We start from the raw sequence: 19,455 nt of genomic DNA, 5'->3' as shown, positions 1-19,455 counted from the left end.
AGACTGGTGTGACCGACTTGGTGTATCGGTGCTGCATTCAGGGGCGCTGCGAACAGAGCAGCGTCTCCCTCTACTGGCGGGAATAACTGAGCACTCGCTAATAGTCGCTTGTATTTAATAAAGTTTACCAATACGGTTAGTTTGATACTGCATACTCGGGCACACTATGGAAGTCGGCAGCCCTGTGAAGTCTCGTGTCCTTGGTTGACTAAGTCTTGCTTGTAGGCTAGGACACGAGAGTTAAAATAGGGCTGCCTTATCGGCATCCCCTTCCGTAATATGCTCTGCGCGGGTCTGGCCGCCATGATGGTGAGCAGAATCCAGAAGCGTTGCATTGTGAACATGCCCCCAGCACCCGGCTCTGCCATTAATTACTCTAATAGACGGTTCAAAAGACCAGATTTGTCGTTTATCAAGTTCTACAAAAAAAGCAGGTATGTGTCATACAAATTTTGTTGCTTTATGACACTGGTATATTGTGTGGGACTCCCACACAAGATGTGCACAATGGATAATAATACGAATTCAGGTAAATGGGTGTGTGATTAATAAACCGGACATTATCAGCATTTGTAACAAAATACAGTATTTACATTTTAAAAAACAGGATTTACATTACATTAAGTATATATATATATAGAAATTTATTGTGTTTAGTAAATGACATCCATCCATTTTATGAACGTGTATGCACAGCAAATAACATTATTTTATACTCAGCTCAAAGCTCGTGAATACGTTGTACGCTATTGTCCGCCCACCCCCGCCCACCTCTCTTGCTTACCATCATGGCGGACTTTCTGCGCCATGGCGTACTACACTCCATTCATTGGCGTATGCCAGCAGGCGTATTTTAACTCGTGTCCTTGCTTTTAGGAAAGTGAAACTACACGCCTGTAGTTGGTCGAAACTGCAGGGTTCGGTGCCTTTAAGAGCCCGGTCCACTCCACTTCCGCATTCCACGTTTGTATCCATGGCAACAGCTTGTAGAGTTTAGTACTCCAAGATGGCGGACGTGGAGAACGACACAGTGGTGAGTGCGAAAACATATCATCTCTATGGCATGACTTAACACAAGCCGCTCTGTCAAGTGTTTTTGCCCTTCTTCAATTTATGGAAAGTTCCGCTGGAGTCTGTCGAGTGAGTGATTTTAACGGGGCAGTTTAATCCAAGCTAAGTAGGAGCTAAGTGATTATCCCACTGCTAGCAGTAACTTGCATTGCACGTTTTTAATCCCCCTCTTCCGGTGACTGTCAGCAAGACAACAGCTAGGAGTGCATTACGTGTGTTGCATATATATACATCTAGATATATATGTGTATATATATATATATATATATATATATATATATATATATATATATATATATATATATATACTTACAAGTATTGTCTGTCACATTGTTGCTACAATGGAAATACCCGCTGATTACTTAGCTTGCTCTTTATACAGCAAGGGGCGCTATGTTAATATCGTGTCGTAACTCTCGAGCTCATTGCATAAATAGCACTGGTGTACATATCACAGCATTTTATAGCATTTAGCAGATGCCATACAAATATGAGCGCAGCATAGTGATATTATACTATCCTGATTGGATGCTTTAAAAGTGCATCCTCCAGGTATTACAATAGTGTTGGCTATTCTTGCAGAAAAGTTACATATATTGTAATTGAAAAATGGAATGAGGAAAAGAACAGCTGGCGTATTTCAATCTTCTCAAGAATGGCAATGTGACAGCATACTTTTAAGAGTAAAGCACTATTCATATCAATTGCCCAATTGGTCTCTTTAATTTTGCCTTTGCAGTGCCTGCAGGTACAACCAGCACAAACATTGTGCATAAAACTACAGTACCTCACAAAAGTGAGTACAATCTCCACATTTCTGCAAATATTTTATTATATCTTTTCATGAGACACCACAGAAGAAATGACACCAAACTTAACGCACCTGTTCCCAATCTGTAACCCTAACAAGTCACACGACACCGGGGAGGTAAAATAGCAAATTAGGCCCCAATTTTTACTTGGGGGGTGTACTCACTTTTGTTGCCAGCGGTTTACAAATTAATGGGTGTGTGTTGTTATATTGAGGGGATAGAATTTACACTCTTATCCAAGCTGTACACTATTTACTTTGCATTGTATCAAAGTATCGTTTTTTTCAATGTTGTCCAATGAAAAGATATAATAAATATTTGCAGAAATGTGTGGGCTGTATTCACTTTTGTGAACATTCTCTACATGTCAAAATCAGAACGTTGTGTTTTTACTGTGAAGCAATTTTCAATGATGACACTTTTTCAACAGACTTTGTGGTTTTTCCTTTTGTAATAATTAACATATGTAATTATTTCAGCTCCCGGTGGCCTCACAAGTCAAGAAACGTCAAGCACCTAAAGGTAAAATCAACACAGACTGGGTGTGAAATTATGTCTAGATGAATGTAGTGCATTTGAAATCCAGTAATTATTATTTCATTATATTTTTTGGGCAAATATTCCACTTCATGATGATCTCTACTGAAAGCGTGTGAAGATAATAGTCCTGCAGAGGTCACCCTCATCCTTCTCTTGAGGGGGCTTGAAATGGAGTCCATGCACATAAATTTATTTTATCCTAAGAATTATATTTGTCATTAGTATTGTGTGCTTCTCAGCCTTCAAATACACTCCCGATAAAAATGTTAAGATCAGTTGAAAAATTGCAAGAATTTACATTTTGCACTGTTGGAGCACCCTTAAGGAGGCTCTAGGTAGAGCTTCCAAATGCAAAAACAAGAAATGGGAGTGAGACAAAAACATTTTCAGTAAGCGATTTATTGCAACAAAAGGATGAAAGGAAACTGCACATATTTTGGAATTTTGCCCTTCATCCCCAATCCTTATGTGAGACATGAATACATGCAGTATGTCCTTCTCATTTCTGTGTGTTTTAAAGATATAAAAACAGCCAGCTCATTTCTGCACATATGGGACATACTTATGCCTCCTATAAAATAGTCTGAAAAAGTCTCCAAAAAGTGGCAACGACGCTCCATTTACATATAATGTGATGTGCATATTAACCAAGCTACAGCGACATTGTTATTACTATTATTATTAACATTGTTACGCTGATCAAACTACATTACTGCCATATTGACACTTAGCCATAACATACTGGCTAGCTACTAGCCAGCTAGCAACGAGCTTCACCACAGACTCGCCTGTAGCGCGCCAGCGTCACAATTACACCTCAGACACGCCGAAAAGATAAGGCTACATATTCGAGTTTGGAAAAGTTAACACTACGTGTAGGCGTTTGTTTCTACGACGTTGCTCTGTGACATTAATTCGCCGAGCAAGGAAGCTCCAGTAATGCTTAAAATGGACGAAATACGCAAAATACTGTAAGTATTACATGTTATCATGAATGTACCTGTTACTACATGGTCACAGCATGTACGTAAAACCATAAAACCTTGTTGGAGGTTTTTGGAGGTGTTTTAATAGTGATCTTTGTGGCCGACATAGGTGTATCCCATTACGTGCACTACTGAGCTGTCGCTTTTTATGTGCTTTTTTTTATCTTTAAAATGCACAGAAAAGAGAGACGTGTTCATGTCTCACATAAGAATTGTGGATGACGGGCAAAATTTAAAAAAAAGTGCACTTTTCCTTTAAGGTAAAATAGGCTGTTCATCAGTTGATCAAAAGTTTAAGGCCACCGCCTTTAAAAGCCAAAATTAAAAATGTGGATTCAATGTGATTTTCTGTGAGATATTTAGTAGTTCCCGTCTTTGAATGTGGTCGGATTGTTGAGCTGCATAAGCAAGGCCTCTCACAGTGCGCCATTGCTGCTGAGGTTGGATGCAGTAAGACAGTCATCTTAAACTTCTTAAAAGATCCCGAGGGTTATGGAACAAAAAAGTGTCAGTCCCAAAAAAAATTTCACCAGCTCTGAGCCGCAAGACACGGGACGATCTCCGCCCAAATGGAGGTTGTTACTGGTGCCAAGTGCAGTCCAATAACAATCAGACGGCATCTGCAAGAGAAGGGTTTTAAGAGCACAAAATATCTCGAAAGGCCTCGTCTCCTTCAACGCCACAAAATTGCCCATATGGAATTTGCACAAACGCTGATTAACAGCCTATTTCACTTAATGCTTGTTTAAAGCTTGCTTAAACTGCATACTCAGTTTTTTTTTGTCTCCCTTTCATTTCTTCCTTTTGTATTTTGAAGGACTACTTAGAACCCCCTTAACATCCAACAGTGCAAAATGTAAATTCTCACAATTTTTCAGCTGAGTCTTAAAAGTTTGATCAGGAATGTATTAAAATAGTAAAATTGCCTAGAGGCGCAAATGGCACTGATCGGATGGAATGAGCAAATGCCAACATTGACTATTCCATGCACATTCACATGTGTAAAAGAAAATTACATAAACAGCAGGCTCACAAGTACTGTATAAAAAAAGGTCACAGCTTCTGAAATTTAGAAGTTTTGCCAGTTCTGTGACGCTCAGAACTAAAACCGTGGCTATGTAATTGTAGTTGGTCCAAAAATCTCTTAATTACAAGCAAAAATTAAATGCAGAAGTGAGATGTCATGGAGTTTTCCTGGTACAGCTTGACTTATACTTGATCATATTTTCCATTACTTTCTCCCATGGTGTCTTTTGATCTCAGCATGACGCTCGTCTGCTCTTCTTCCCCATTAGTAGACAGGCGGAGCACACACACAAGCATTAGACTGATCAGATGTAACAATGCTAGAACTGCACCATGTTTGGGATCAAGTTTTTCACCGGACTATTTTTAGGAGACTCCATGCTGTGCCCTCTTTCCCGGCAACTCGTATTTATTCATGCAGTACTTGAAGGAATACATGTGAAATATGCACTCCGCCCAATTTTGTTAGTGGACGAGGAGCTGCAGGGCCACATCTGAAAGCCCGAGACAAGAATACGATTGCAGTCTCAGCAGGAAGAAAGCGGATTAGGTCACTCCAAATAGGACCATTCCCAATCTTGACCCAGTGAGTGGTGTTTGAAGCTGGAGAGGATTTCAGTGAAGAACTTGGAAGAGGCCCCGTTTTTAGTGTCAAATCAAAAGAGCGCTGCTTAAAGCGCTGACAGTAAAGGAGAAGGGAGATTTTGTGTAATTCACACTATTCTTACACAGGCAGTCATTAACTTAAAGCCTAACGCTTCCGTTCACAGTGCTACTAATCTTATTTTTAGACTTCAAGAAAGGTAGTAGTTGCAAGATTTCTTTCAATATGAATTTGACTAATTTGCTTGTAAAATAAAATACCATTTACCCCTAGAAAGACTATTTGGACCCTTCTTGAGGGCACCTTACCATTTCTAACAATGGTTGCTCTTTCATCCTACCATTCCTCACTGTGTGTTCTGTCACGAGCACCTGACTTGTGAGGGACATTGTTGCCCAGGCAACGGGCAGTCTGTCTCTACCTGCTCAAGCTTTAAAAGACTCTTGAAAGTGTTCATAAAAAACTGTTTGATTAGTAACGGTGCGTTACCATCTGCAGTATGCTGTCAGATTTCCTTCACAAAAATGGTGGATTATTTATTCATCAGACAAATTAGAAGTGTATGAATTGAAAAATGTCTCAAATAGAGTGAGCTGAGCGTTGGGAGGTGGGGGGGGGGGCTGAGACTGGCAGTGGGCCGTGTGGCTTTGGCTCAGAGACATAATAATGGCTGCAAAAAGGAGCACACTGAGGATAAATCAGTCAGCTGCCGACAAAGACATAACGTGAATGGAAAAGGATCTTAGGATCTTCATAGTAGCCGACATTTACAATTCTAGTCATTTCATCCTATGCTGTCTTTCAGGTCCAGAGCTTCCTATTGTGGAGAGGAGAAACTGGCTAATTCACCAGCACTATATACATAAAGATTATGATATCTGTAAGGTAAGGCATTGTTTTTAATGGTTTGCCATTCCCTGGCCACAATACTAGATACATGTGCAGGTGAACTGTCTGATACTTAAAGTACTTCAGTGATAATTGCTTGGCTTGTATTCATACACTTCTTGTAGGTGATCATTAAAGAGCAGCTGCAGGAGACTAATGGAATGTGTGAATATGCCATATATGTACAAGGTGAGCTGGAGCAGAACACAAGCAACGTCAAACAAAGTTCTGTATCTGTGGAACTTGGTCACTAAGATGTGCTGACATTCTCCTCTTTGGACCGCTTGCTGTTCCTAAGATGTTTAATGTGCTTTTTTTGTGCATTTAAAGCTCTTTTTTTGTTTGTCTTTCTTTTACTTGATACAGCACTAATCTTGCGTCTCGAGGGCAAGATCCAACAATCCCTGGAGCTGTTTCAGAGCTGTGCCATCCTTAATCCCAGCAGTGCTGACAATCTGAAACAAGTGGCCAGATCTCTGTGAGTTAGCTCCAGTGTGGACAATGTCTTGGAGAATTTTGCATTACTAATACTTTAGGGAAAGCTTAGAGGGGCAAAAGAATGCTACGTTTAATAAGATGGGAACATTCATATGGATTATTGTTATATTTTTCTTGTAGGTTTTTACTGGGAAAGCACAAAGCAGCGATTGAATTCTACCATGAAGCTGCTAGGCTCAATGAGAAAGACTGGGTAAAACAAAAGACGCTTATACAATACTTTATGTACAGTAGTAGCTAGTAAGAGTATAGATGGATAGTTTTTGTAAACGTTCAAAGGGTTAAACAGCATTTGCAAAACTTTTCTTTCAATTCGCCCCATTTTTAGAAATAGAAATTTCCACACTCACCCTCAGTTGAACCCTGTTTTTATCAAAGAACATCTGCACCGTTAGTCTTGCCAAACTATTCAGAGCCATTTTACAGTGATGTGTAACCACATGTTGTTGACTCAGATCCATGAACTTCACAGCACATGATTTTTAAAAAAAAAACAGTTTGTTTACCAGCCTTATGGCTCCTTCTTTGTAATATACATGCATATGCATATTCATAAAATGCCATGTGTAGGCATGCAGAGAAACCAGTCTCCTGGCTACTTTCTCTAACTACGAATATGCACACAATTTCACATCGTGTGATGTACATCATCAACATTATACACTGTTTTCCGATGTTTCTTGGAATCAGGATTATGAATGATCCATTATATTCCCTTGTCAATATGACTTTTCCTCACGTCAGGAGATGAGTCATAATCTGGGAGTGTGCTATTTCTTCATCAAAGACTTCAAACATGTGAGTATGCCGATCAAACCAACATTTTTGAGCACCGATGTGAACAGTCTCCAATAAATTCCAACATTTCTCTTGCCTGTCAGGCTGAGGAGCAGCTCAACATTGCTCTCCAGTTAAACAAACACGACAAGACCTACATGATGCTTGGGAGGGTTCATTTGCTGGCCGGCGACACCGACAAGGCCATTGATGTTTACAAAAGGGCAGTGGAGTAAGTTGAGCTTATTTTTTTTGTTAATTATTTTGTATCAAAGGACAACTGCACATTTTAGTGGAATTTTGCCCATCATCCACAATCCCTGTGTGAGACAAGAACACTCACGTCTTTCCCTTTTCTGTGGGTTATTGATAGCTGCCTTGCGCTGGCAGTTTTTCACGAAGACTGTAATTGGGATTAACACAGAGGAACTACTTTTCTGGCTTAGTGACACGGCTAGATGGACTGTATATATAGCTGTGATATCAAGCACGGTGTGCTCCGTGTATCAAAACAGTGTCAAGCTATTCAAGCTATACACTGACTACTCTAAAGTATAGCAAAGTTTCATTTCTATAGTATTGTCACTCCAGAAGATATACTGTCATAAAATGGTTGCTAAAATGTGAGGGGTGTACTCTCTTTTATGAGATACTGTACGTCTGCAAACCGCTACCTCGTTCACGGGAGATGACGTAAGACATTAGGGTTGCTCTGTTTTAACTTTTGGGTTGGAGTGGTAGTTCCATTATGTCTCCAACAACTTAAAGTGAAAATTCCCCCATCTTTCTTTTTAGCATCTCAATAGGATTCAGGTCAGGACTTTCACGAGGCCACTCCAAAGTCTTAATTTTGTTTTTCCTCTGCTATTTAGAGGTGGACTTACTGGTGTGCTTTGAATCATTCTTCTGCTGCAGAACCCAAGTTTGTTTCAGCTTGAGGTCACGAACAGATGACCGGACATTTTCCTTCAGGATTTTTTGGTAGACAGCAGAATTCATGGTTCCGTTTATTGCAGCAAGTCTTCCAGGACCTGAAACTACCACCACCACCATATTTTACTGTTGGTATGATGTTCTTTTTCTGAAATGTGGCGTTACTTTTACACCAGATGTAATGGGACACACACACACACCTTCCAACAAGTTCAACTTTTGTCTCGTCAGACTATTTTCCCAAAAGTCTTGGGGATCATCAAGATGTTTTCTGGCATAATTGAGACAAGCCTTAATGTTCTTTTGGTTTTTGGAACTCTGCCATGCAGGCCGTTTTTGCCCAGTGTCTTATTATGGAGTCAGGAACACTGACAAGTGAGGCCTGCAGTTCTTTGGATGTTGTCTTGGGGTCTTTTGTGACCTCGTGGATGAGTCGTCGCTGCTCTTGGGGTATTTTGGTTGGCCGGCCACTCCTGGGAAGGATCATCACTGTTCAATGTTTTCGCCCTGTGTGGATAATGGCTCTCACTGTGGTTCGGTGGAGTCCCAAAGCTTTAGAAATGGCTTTGTAACCGTTTCCAGACTGATAGATCTCACTTTCTTTCTTTCTGGAAGGCGCCAAAGGGGGGACGATCACTTTTTCTCATATGGGCATGTAGGTTTATAATTTTTCTCCCTTAATATAATAATTAAAAAAAACATTTAAAAACTGCATTTTGTGTTCAGTTGTGCTGTCATTGACAAATATTTAATTTTGTTTGATGATCTAAAACATTCAAGTGTGACAAACAAAAAAATAAATAAGAGATCAGGAAGGGGGCAAACACTTTTTCACACTACTGTAGGTAGCTTTAGTATAACCCTTGTAATATACCAACAAACAAATGCCCATATGGTATTATGTAGCTGCTGTCTCACCATCATGAAGTATATACTTTAAAACACATTTTTTATGGCACAACTAATGTTTTCAGTACATTTTTATTGTTCGCCCGCCTCTCGCCTGAAGGCAGCTGGGATAGGCTCCAGCATACCCCCACGACCCTAATGAGGATAAGCGGAATAGAAAATGGATGGATGGATGGAATTTTATATTGTCTTTTAGTCTGCAATATCACATTCTGCCAAGCCCCTTTTTCACCTGGGGGGCCTTTTTCACTTCTTTATAAACTTGCTTGATTTCCACCTCTATTCACATGTTGAATATTTAAACATGACACATCGGTGTAAACAACAAAATGATATCCGTGTCATGGAGCTCATTACAGCTCCCTCCTGGTGGTAGTAAATGAATTAATCAAGTGCTCCAATACTGGGATTGCTTAAATGAGACATACCACAGTGAGTTTGTTTTAAACACTGATGGGCCCGCGTATACAAAACAAGCCAAAAGCTTGGACACACACAATGCAACGTCATGGTCCTAACCCCATTAATAAGGCAGGAAATTCCACCAAGTAACCCTGATTAGGCACACCTGTGCAGTGAAAACGGTCGGCAGCGCTATAAAAAAAAAAAAGACATCAAATATATGTCTAAAATATAAGACATATTTAGAGTTATTTCGCACTTTTTTTTGTTAAGGACATAATTCTACATGGGTTCATTCATAGTTTTCAGAATCTACAAAGTAAATAGTCATGAAAATAAAGAAAACACATTGAATGAGAAGGTGTGTCCAAACTTTTGGCCTGTACTGTATATAGTATTGTAATTAATATGCCATTATACTGAATCAGGTGGTGATTGAATAATCAGCACATTCCCTGAATATTAAGGATGTTTGCTCAATAGTAAGCCCTGTTATTATACAGATTTACAGCCATTGATAAAGTGACATTGTTGATTTTTGCATTGTCTCATTCTCCTTTCAGATTCTCTCCGGAGAATACAGAACTCCTCACAACTCTCGGCCTCCTCTTTCTATCTGTAGGTCAAATTGATCAAATTCATGCTTTCATGACATTACGCTTCAGTTCAATTTTTAAGAAATTGCATTTTAATATCTTATACAAAAAGGAGTAGTTAAACGTTTGTCTGCGTTCATCTTTTGAAGCTTGGGAAATACCAAAAAGCTTTTGAACACCTTGGAAATGCCCTCACGTTTGACCCTAACAATTATAAGGTATCTGCACACACACACACACACACACACACACACACACACACACACATATTGTCTTTGTTTTACTGTCAACCTACCTGATAGCAACACATAGAATTATTTAAAATTAAAAGGTCATTGCCTGTCAGGTGGCTCTGCTCCATCTTTCATCCTTTTTCAAAGGGCACGTCTTCCTCTAATACCTCGCTAATGATTGTTTTTATTTGCAGGCCATCCTGGCTGCAGGCAGCATGATGCAGACCCATGGGGACTTTGATGTGGCCATGAACAAGTACCGCGTGGCAGCATGTGCCGTGCCTGAGAGCCCCCCTCTCTGGAACAACATTGGCATGTGCTTCTTTGGCAAAAAGAAATATGTTGCTGTAAGGAATATTCTTTGTGGATTATCTTGTCCTCAACACGCTCTGTATATAATCCAGAACAATGGGATTCTTCTAAAGTATTATTTGCATATTTTGTGGTGTTTAAGAGTAGGACAGTTAGGATAATATTTTTGAACTTTATTATATCAGACAGAGAAATCAACTGTGAACAGCCAACTCGCTGTTCTTATCTCTGCACTAAATATAGATTAGGATTTTAATCTTTATATGAGAGGAGTATATTGCATGGAGCCCAGACATTTTATACTAGATTTGTCATATGCAGTATGTTCATGAAGTATATGCTTTATCAGCAGCATTACTAGTGCATTAAAAACAAGCCAATCCCTCATGGAGATCCATCCTACAATGTAAACATACGGTATCACTCAACTCAGGCTTTTTAGTTGAGATTTAAGATGATGTTTTGCCTGATTTTCATTATGTGTTTGAAGTATGAAAACATGCTTTACATTCCCATGTTCAACTGCTCGGTCACACTCACATTTCCAGTTCATGTGAGAGATTGGATTGAAGTCAGTGACTCAGACTAACCTGAAGAAAATATATCGATCGTAAAGATTGTAGCGCTGTTTCACTGAAAGAGCACTGCATTACAGATCTGAGAGGTTGACTCAACCAAATGTCCACAGTCCATTCTTGGCCAAATGCTTCACCACTTTAATAGTGTTCTCAGGGCATTTAATCGATCGCAACTGGACAGGTCAGGTGGTTTAGATGTTTCGCCTCTCTGAGAAGTCTTCCTCAGTTTCATGCTCGAATTTATCCTCTTAAGGTAGATGCATGCCCCAAACAAAAATGGTTTCATACTGCCAGCTAACAGGTCGTTTGGGTGGAATCATCCTCATTAGTATTCCATACATTTGTAACAGAAGTCATGGTTGCACACAAGCTCAGAGGGGACACTGCATGTAACAGACTGCCAGGAGTTGAGTCTCCAGTTGGGACACCCAAGTTGGCCAGGGCTCAGGGTAGAGGTCTGACAGAGTGCAATCCACTTCTCCAGGTTGAGGGCTGGACACACAGCTAACAACCCATGTCGTGAAGAAAACACTTATGGAAAAAAAACATGTTGGTGCCTGATGTGTATGCATAATGCCCGCTGTACATTTCTGACTGCCCCCCCCATATGTGCAAGCCTACAACCGGCCCTGTGTATATGGCCTCCCACGCTCCCTTTCCAAACCATCTACAGTATATCTTAACAACTATTGTTTTGCCATCCTTATTTTTTTTCGGGCGTGCCTCTATCTTAGAGGATGAATACTTTGAATCCTGCACCATCCTCTCAGACTACAGCTGTCCCATCTCGTGTTTGAGCATAAACTAATGAAGCCTGCACAGATGAGACAACCTGAACAGCCTAGTTGTGATTGATTCAAATGCCCTGCAAATACCAGGATGAATGACAATGAATGAAAATATTTACAGGCACATTTAAATCGATGTGGTTTTCTATTTGCATGCAGAGCATAACCCACTACCAGCTCAGTCACCATGATCTAGGGTTGCAAAGTGGTGGAAATTTGGAATTTTGGAAATATTCCAAAACACAAACTCTAAAGTCCTTTTGGGTCCTCGCTGCTTGTATCACCCTCACCTTTTGGATTTGGTTGATTTATTTCTTGCTAGTTAAAATTAAATAAAATATGTTGACGCCAATATCATTGTCAAAGCTTTTCCTTGACTGGATGTAGTCTGTGAGTTAAAATGCAATACTCCATATTCTGTGCTGTTGAATGCAGTATTCTTTAGATCATTATTGTGTGGCAAGGAGAAATGCACAGTGCATGAAGGTCTTGGCCACTATAAACCTTCAGTACCTGCGCTCTGTGGATGAGACTGACGGATGCTCAGTGCAGTGAATTTGCGTAAAATGTAAATATTTTTTAACATAATTGGCTGTGTCAGCTTTTTTCCAAGATCCAGCAGTCTGGGTGTCCACTTAAACACTTTTGTTTTTGTTTTACTAGCTGTGGCTCACATTGGTTTTTAATGGTAGCGCTTGTATTTTTCCACCATGAAGTTTTGCGGCATAACCAGGATGCATTTTTTCCAACATTGACAGACAGGCCCTGTATTTTTTGACATCGTATTTAATAAAGATACTTGTGAGCCAGCTACTGACACTGCTCGCTCATGCTATTTTCTTTCACAGGCTATCAGCTGCCTGAAGCGTGCCCACTACTTGTCTCCTTTTGACTGGAAAGTGTTGTACAACCTGGGGCTGGTACACCTGACCATGCAGCAGTATGCTTCTGCTTTCCACTTCCTCAGCGCCGCCATCAACCTGAGCCCTCGACTGGGCGAGCTGTACATGCTGCTGGCAGGTACCAACACATACAGTATATCTCAGAGCTTTTTTTTTTTTTTTTTTCTAGGAAAAACTGGTTAGTTTGATATATTATACTGTTGTTATATTGCACAAGCCTTTGATAGTATTTGAGTTCCAGTTTAAAGATTGTACCTTTCAGTGGCTTTGACCAATTTGGAGGATGTGGAAAATGCCACCAGAGCCTATGAGCAAGCTGTGATTCTGGACCAGTAAGTTGTCTAATCTTCTCTCTCACACGCCCTGCGACTTGAAGAATTAAGCCTTTCATTTCTTTGCTGGTGTCTTTTCTCCCACAGATCAAACCCTCTGGTCAACCTGAACTTTGCAATCTTCCTCTATAATCACGCTGACAAGAAGGGAGCACTGGATCAGTATCAGGAGATGGAGAGAAAAGTCAACACGCTGAGAGACAGCAGTAGCAACTTTGAGTTTGACCCAGAGGTGCCTGATTTATCCTAATATTTGTTATTAAAGCCATTGCAGTGCTTTGTCTTCAAGTCATACCTTCTTGTCACAGCTCATAGACATGGCTCAGAAGATGGGAGCTGCCTTGCAGGTGACAGAGAGTGTGGTCTGGACCAAACCATCCAAAGACTCACTTAAGTCCAAACCAAGCTCAGGAGCAGCCACTCCAAGCCCTGGTGCTCCTCTGGGTACGAACCAAACCCTGGGTCAAGCCATGTCTTCTGCTGCAAGCTACAACAAGAGCGTCCAGCTACCAACAAGTACATCTGACCTCTGATATATCTCTGCGTCTGCTTCAATATTTGATGTGGTTTCAGTTTAGAGGGGTAAAACCGTGATCCAGTTACTGAGGAAAGCAGGATAGGTCCATTCATCAACCTAAGGAGAAGTGACTACATAGAAGTGTGCGCTTTTGGCTCCACCTCTTCATTAAAACCAGCTGTCTTTTTAATGCAAAATGTAAAATAACTTCACTGCATAATCTTGACAGCAAAGAAATTGTGTTTTCCCGGGACTCAGAAGTTATTTTTAGTATCTCCCATTGTTCATAGGTAAGTAAACCCATGGGTATTTTTTTGTTTCAAACCAAAGTATATTTTTTTACTGATGAATATTTTGTCTGCTACAACCCACATATCTGATGTGATGGAGAATAAAGTCATACTGTCGCAATATAAGTACTCAATGCATCCACTCAGTGCCTACAACACTGTGGTACATGATTGTGGTTGTAGTCTTTAGTGGTGTAGAACTGCACTCGTTCGTATTATGAGCTTCATTGATGAATTCAATCTGCCTTTACCTTGTCAGTTTGGAGCTATTTATGATGATTAGAATAATTTATACAGCTCTTGTACTGTGTACAGGCTGCGTATGTATCTGCATATTGAGGTTTATATATTTTGAGTTGGGGATAAATACATCAGCTAAATGGCTCAGCTAACAGTCATCTGTATGTTTTTAGGGAGATTGTGATGAATATGTTGCTATGTAATGAATGAAGATTGCACTCATAAGAAACTGGCTGGCTTGGTTCCATTTGAGTAAACAGTAGAAGGTATATTAGCAGGAAGTTTGTGGAGTGAATGTTTGTCAGACCTTTTGTTGGAGCTTAGTGCACTGATAACTGTACAGTATTTTATTGCTAACATTATTCAATCTAAAGCTGATGATTTTAGCATAAATGTATCTGTTGTTCTGTTTCCAAAGGACCCTTCACGCCGCTTGACCCTGACGCAGATTTGGGCAGTGTTCCCAGTCCGCCTTCAGATCCTCCAGGTTCCCCAGGGCCTGTCCAACCAGAAGATCCCAGACCCAAAACATCCAAAAGGAAATCAAAGGTGGAAGAATGACTTACAGACATGGATAAAATGATTGGGTACCCTAATGTGAAAGAAAGAAAAACCCACAATGGTCACTGAAATAACTCAAAACTGCCAAGAGTAATACAGTAATTACAACAAATATTGGAATTTGCCAAAATGCGACAAGCTACAAAGCTACTGGGAGACATGTGGAGCTTAGTCACATTCAGGTATATGGTTTTTTAACAGATGCAACAATGAAGCATACAGAGAAAAGAACACCATACCTACTGTAAAACATGGAGGAAACACGTTTATGTTCTAAGGCTGCTTTGCTGCATCCAACACAGTGACGGCTTAAAGGCTTGGTCTCAGTCGCAGGCCATGGGTCCTCCAACAGGACAATGACCCAAAACATGCACCCAAAGACACTCAAAAGGGCAAACATTATTCTGAAGTGGCCTTCTTTCTATGATCCATGATTTAAATTCAATTGAACTTAAAAAGAGCTGACACATGCAGTCTGTACAAGGCGCCCAACAAAACCTGGGAGTGCTGGAGCAATTTGCTCATGAGGAGTGGGTGACAATACCTTTCGACAGGTGCAGGAGTGTCACTTAGTGTTCCAGGAAGCGTTTGACTGCAGTAATTACTTCAAAAGGCTCTGTAACAAAATACTACTTTAAGGGTATCACAGTCGTGTGCGGTGAGTTTCATGGCTGGTGAGGCACTGACTCCTTTGGAGTTTTATGTTAATACAATTTGCTCATTAAGAGGATGACAAGAACAAAAAGAAAATAATTGACTTTGGTTAAAAATTTTGTTTTCAAATCCTCCCATTTATTTTATAAGCTGAAAAACATGCAGTCTGTATATGAATTACATGCACCCTATCCTTCTCCAGGAAAAGCTCTGATACTTTGTTGTAAAAGTCTGATCCCCTTCTGGTGAGCTTGGATACAGTATATAATTCTCCATCTTTCCAGTCAAATTCATTCATTCACTCATTCATTCAGCAGAGCATAAAACTATATTTAGTACATTTGACTTGTTGCAGCTGCTCTAGCTGAAGCTGCTGTAAAAAAAAACAAACAAAAAAAACAGCTGTTTTTTCTTATGGAAGGGCGGCAGTGACAAGCACCTTACAGCTCACCCCCCCCCCCCCCCCTTCAGGATGAGGTGGAGTACTGCAGCGCCTCCGCGTATGACATTTCTCTGTATTTTATCGTCCAATTAGCAAGAATAAGTATGTCACACTTACATTGGCTGTAGAAAGTCATGGTGTATGATACTGTTGTGCTCATAAGTATTCATACCCCTGGCATTTTTTTGGTATTTCTTATATATTTCTTTTCAGATTGCATTTATTCTGCAAAAAATTACATAAAAGGGTTGCACCAGGCTTTCACAAATACAGCATATATATTTCTGGGGAATTTCATTCCTATTTGTGCTTTATTTCACAAATTTACAAAAAATGTCATGTTCATAAGTATTCATACCCTTGTCCTCCTGAAGTACAAAGACAGGTGTTTTTCATGGTTCACTAATTTTGGTGCACCCAAGCTTTGTCACATTAGTCCCTGCATTGTTATGCAACAAATCCAAGCCATGTTGGTTTCCAGAAAATTCCTGGGGCCTATAAATTGAGGGGATTGGTGAAGTCACTGTCAGTTCATAGTCAATGCTAGAATTTCCACCATGGTCAAGCAGAAAGAACTGAGTGAGGACCTAAGGTCACGCATTGTGGATGCACACAAAGATGGTTTGGGTTATAAAGCTATATCCAAGTGTTTTCAGGTCCATCCAAACTAAAGGTGAAGGTCATGGCAAGAAAACCGACCAATTTGAAGGACCTGGAGAGAATTTCGAAGGAGGAGTGGGCCAAAATTCCTGTGGAAACATGCCAGAACCTAGTAGTTAACTACAGGAGACGCCTCGAAGCTGTAATTGCAAATAAAGGCTTTGCCATTGATTATTAAGTTATGAACATGACATTTTTTGTAAATTTGTGAAATTAAGCACAAATAGGAATGAAATTCCACAGAAATACATATGCTGTATTTGTGAAAGCCTGGTGCAACCCTTTTATGTATTTTTTTGCAGAATAAATGCAATCTGAAAAGAAATATACAAGAAATACCAAAAAAATGCCAGGGGTATGAATACTTCTGAGCACAACTGTATATGTTTTGCAACACTATATTATTGGCGACATTCTGACAAACAGGCGCCATTATCCAAGTCAGTGCATTCACTGAGTGCACTCAGACGGCAGGCAGGGCTTGCGCACTAAGCCAAGAAGAGGCGCTTGTGGCAGCCTCATCTTAGGTTTCGAAAATGTGTAAATTCAGCGATTTTTTTATTCTATTTTTTAAGAAAATGTTAAAAACGATTGGAATCATACAGACAATACATTTATGATACATTTCAGTGGACAAATATTCATATTTAATTTATGTTATCATTATTCACGGCATCGGCTTCTCCTGACCGCACATCGCCATCATTTTTGTCCAGTTAGTTTGATTAGTTTATTTAAAGTTCTTTTGAACCACAGTTCAAAATCAATATTTGGTTCCCATTTGTTAATTTTTTGCATATTTTTCTGTATTGTCACTTTTGACAATTGCCATCTTGCCAATTTGAAATTATTTCAGGGATTCTTGTGGGTTTTTATTTCTTTGGCATAAGGACACCAACAATTTCCACCATGTGTGTAAGTTTAGAGGAATCTCTCACATTTTCTTGTAGCCCCTGATGAGAAGGAAAAAGTAACTTTTTTTTCAACAGGAGAAACACAGTTTGTGGTCGTTTGGTTTGTAACCGGTCTTAATCATGAGGGGTACTTACATATGTGGCGTTATTATACTTATCTCCTTTGTTTTCCAATGCTTTTTTGTCCTGCACACAAATGCTTGTGGTTACAAAAAGTGATTGTATTTCTTTGAACCAAAGTGTAAGTTTGTGGCATAGTAAATGATGATGTATTTCTTCCATGAGGCTGACAGGTAAGGTAAGGTGTCTGCTGGGAACACATGCTGCTAAGATAAACATCATTGCTGTGACAATCAATGGACATGCTCCCAAATGCTATTGGATTCCCTTGTGCATAAAATAGCTGTACTGGTGGTCCTTGGTTTTACAATGTTTCTGTGTTGAATGCTAGAGGGGTCGTGGATTCTGTGCGCTGTGACACTGAGATGTGGGAGGAGAAGAGGCGGTTACCCTTCCAGAGTAGCCTGGGCCAGGATTTTCAGAATGTAGGACACCCACAGGGATAAATGTTCATTTTATCCTTTTATTACTCTATTTTGTCTTTCGTGTGTTCTGTGTACTGTGTGAGTGACTTAGGAGATCATTTGGCTATAATTTCCACTTTTACACTAAAACTCGACTTACATCACAGTCTATGAACGGAACTGGTTTGTAACCCGAGGACCTCCTGTAGTTCCTAAAAGGTCATCCCATTTTTTTGCGCTTTTAAAATAAAATTGTATTGTCATTATTTAAATTCAATGTTTTTTTATTTTATTTCCAATCACTTGTGGTTTTCTATAAAGGCAAAAAATCAAGTCAGTGTCCAAATACATTTGTTGCTTTAAACAAAAATGCAAATACTTGATGCTTACAAAATGATGCGTAAAAAAGTGTAAATATATGTTGAGTGTCTTGTTTGTATAGAGCAATGTGTTTAATATTAAACTTGAAGAACAAGGTGGTTTATGACAAACTGCTCATTTCTTTTAATAATTCAGAAGCTAGCTCTATTTGTGACTCTATTTAAGTCACTGACCGAACATCAACAAAAAATAAGGTAATGTAAACCAAGTGGAAACAGCAGTTCCTTCACAATAGAGATGCGGTCTTTGAAACAAAATCCTAAAAGCAAATGAAATACATCACAGCATATGATAGCCATCCCTTGAATAATGAGTTTTTGACACAGGTACTCAGGATTCACAGGTTTTTTGGGGTCTTGCTGCCAAGGATGTCTAATCTACGATGGCATCTTTTGTTGTGTTACAAAACAAACACAAAATGACCTCCATGCTTGCTGTTGACAAAGGTAAAGCAATTCCGCGTCCTCATTTTTGGATGTTCACTTGAGCCACATTCAAATTGTCGGCTGTCATTTCAGTGATCAACTGACTTCTCATAGCTGTCACCTGCTCTTCATCACTATCTGCTCTTCACCCGAGCTGATGAGTATGGAGTCCTGCAACACATCACATCTTCCCACACTGACAAGGCTCATAAAACTGATGGCATCCTGACAGGCCGCATGCTGTAGATCCTGAACCTGCTTTACACATTCTACTTCATGTCTCTCTTTGAATCTTTCCTGATGAACTCTGGTGGTAGAATCACATTTGCATGCACTGGTGATGTAAGCGAGAGACTGTAGTGTTGTCATGAAGCTCTCTGCATGCCTCAAGTGCATGTGCTTGTCATGTTAACACACGTGCTGATGGCCTCTGCGTTACCTCGCTCCGCTTCGCGTACTCACGGAATGTTGTTTTTACATTTCTAATGATAATGATTTGGTTTGTTTACAACATGCATACAAACATGTTAACATTCACATTTGAAAATAAGCAATTTTTTTCGTGAAATTAAGGAAAATTCCTTTCTTTCAAAAACCTTTTTTGAAGGAAGCTTAAAATACAGGACCTTTACGGGCAACGGGAAAGAAGGGACAAATCCC

General features: G+C 39.8%; 1 protein-coding gene across 3 annotated transcripts; it reads left to right on the top strand.

Moving 5' to 3' along the window:
- The first annotated feature begins 808 nt into the window (after positions 1 to 808).
- bbs4 (Bardet-Biedl syndrome 4) lies at positions 809 to 18,468 on the top strand. 3 transcript variants are annotated; one of them, XM_054771656.1, is made up of 16 exons: positions 809 to 1,033; positions 2,363 to 2,405; positions 5,845 to 5,924; positions 6,053 to 6,116; positions 6,294 to 6,405; positions 6,546 to 6,618; positions 7,170 to 7,223; positions 7,307 to 7,434; positions 10,010 to 10,064; positions 10,192 to 10,260; positions 10,470 to 10,622; positions 12,802 to 12,973; positions 13,118 to 13,187; positions 13,275 to 13,419; positions 13,496 to 13,631; positions 14,653 to 18,468. In XM_054771656.1, the coding sequence occupies exons 1-16, from the start codon at positions 1,007 to 1,009 to the stop codon at positions 14,793 to 14,795; spliced, it is 1,524 nt and encodes a 507-aa protein (XP_054627631.1). In that variant the 5' UTR covers positions 809 to 1,006; the 3' UTR covers positions 14,796 to 18,468. The 3 variants fall into 3 exon arrangements, with proteins under 3 accessions (XP_054627631.1, XP_054627630.1, XP_054627632.1); XM_054771655.1 differs by having other exon boundaries at positions 812 to 1,033; positions 13,496 to 13,703; XM_054771657.1 differs by lacking the exons at positions 809 to 1,033; positions 2,363 to 2,405; positions 5,845 to 5,924; positions 6,053 to 6,116; positions 6,546 to 6,618 and having other exon boundaries at positions 13,496 to 13,703.
- Positions 18,469 to 19,455: the final 987 nt, after the last annotated feature.

This window comes from Dunckerocampus dactyliophorus, chromosome 3 (genome assembly GCF_027744805.1).
Source record: "Dunckerocampus dactyliophorus isolate RoL2022-P2 chromosome 3, RoL_Ddac_1.1, whole genome shotgun sequence".
Lineage (NCBI taxonomy): Eukaryota > Metazoa > Chordata > Actinopteri > Syngnathiformes > Syngnathidae > Dunckerocampus > Dunckerocampus dactyliophorus.
This window is presented reverse-complemented; position numbering and strand designations above follow the sequence as displayed.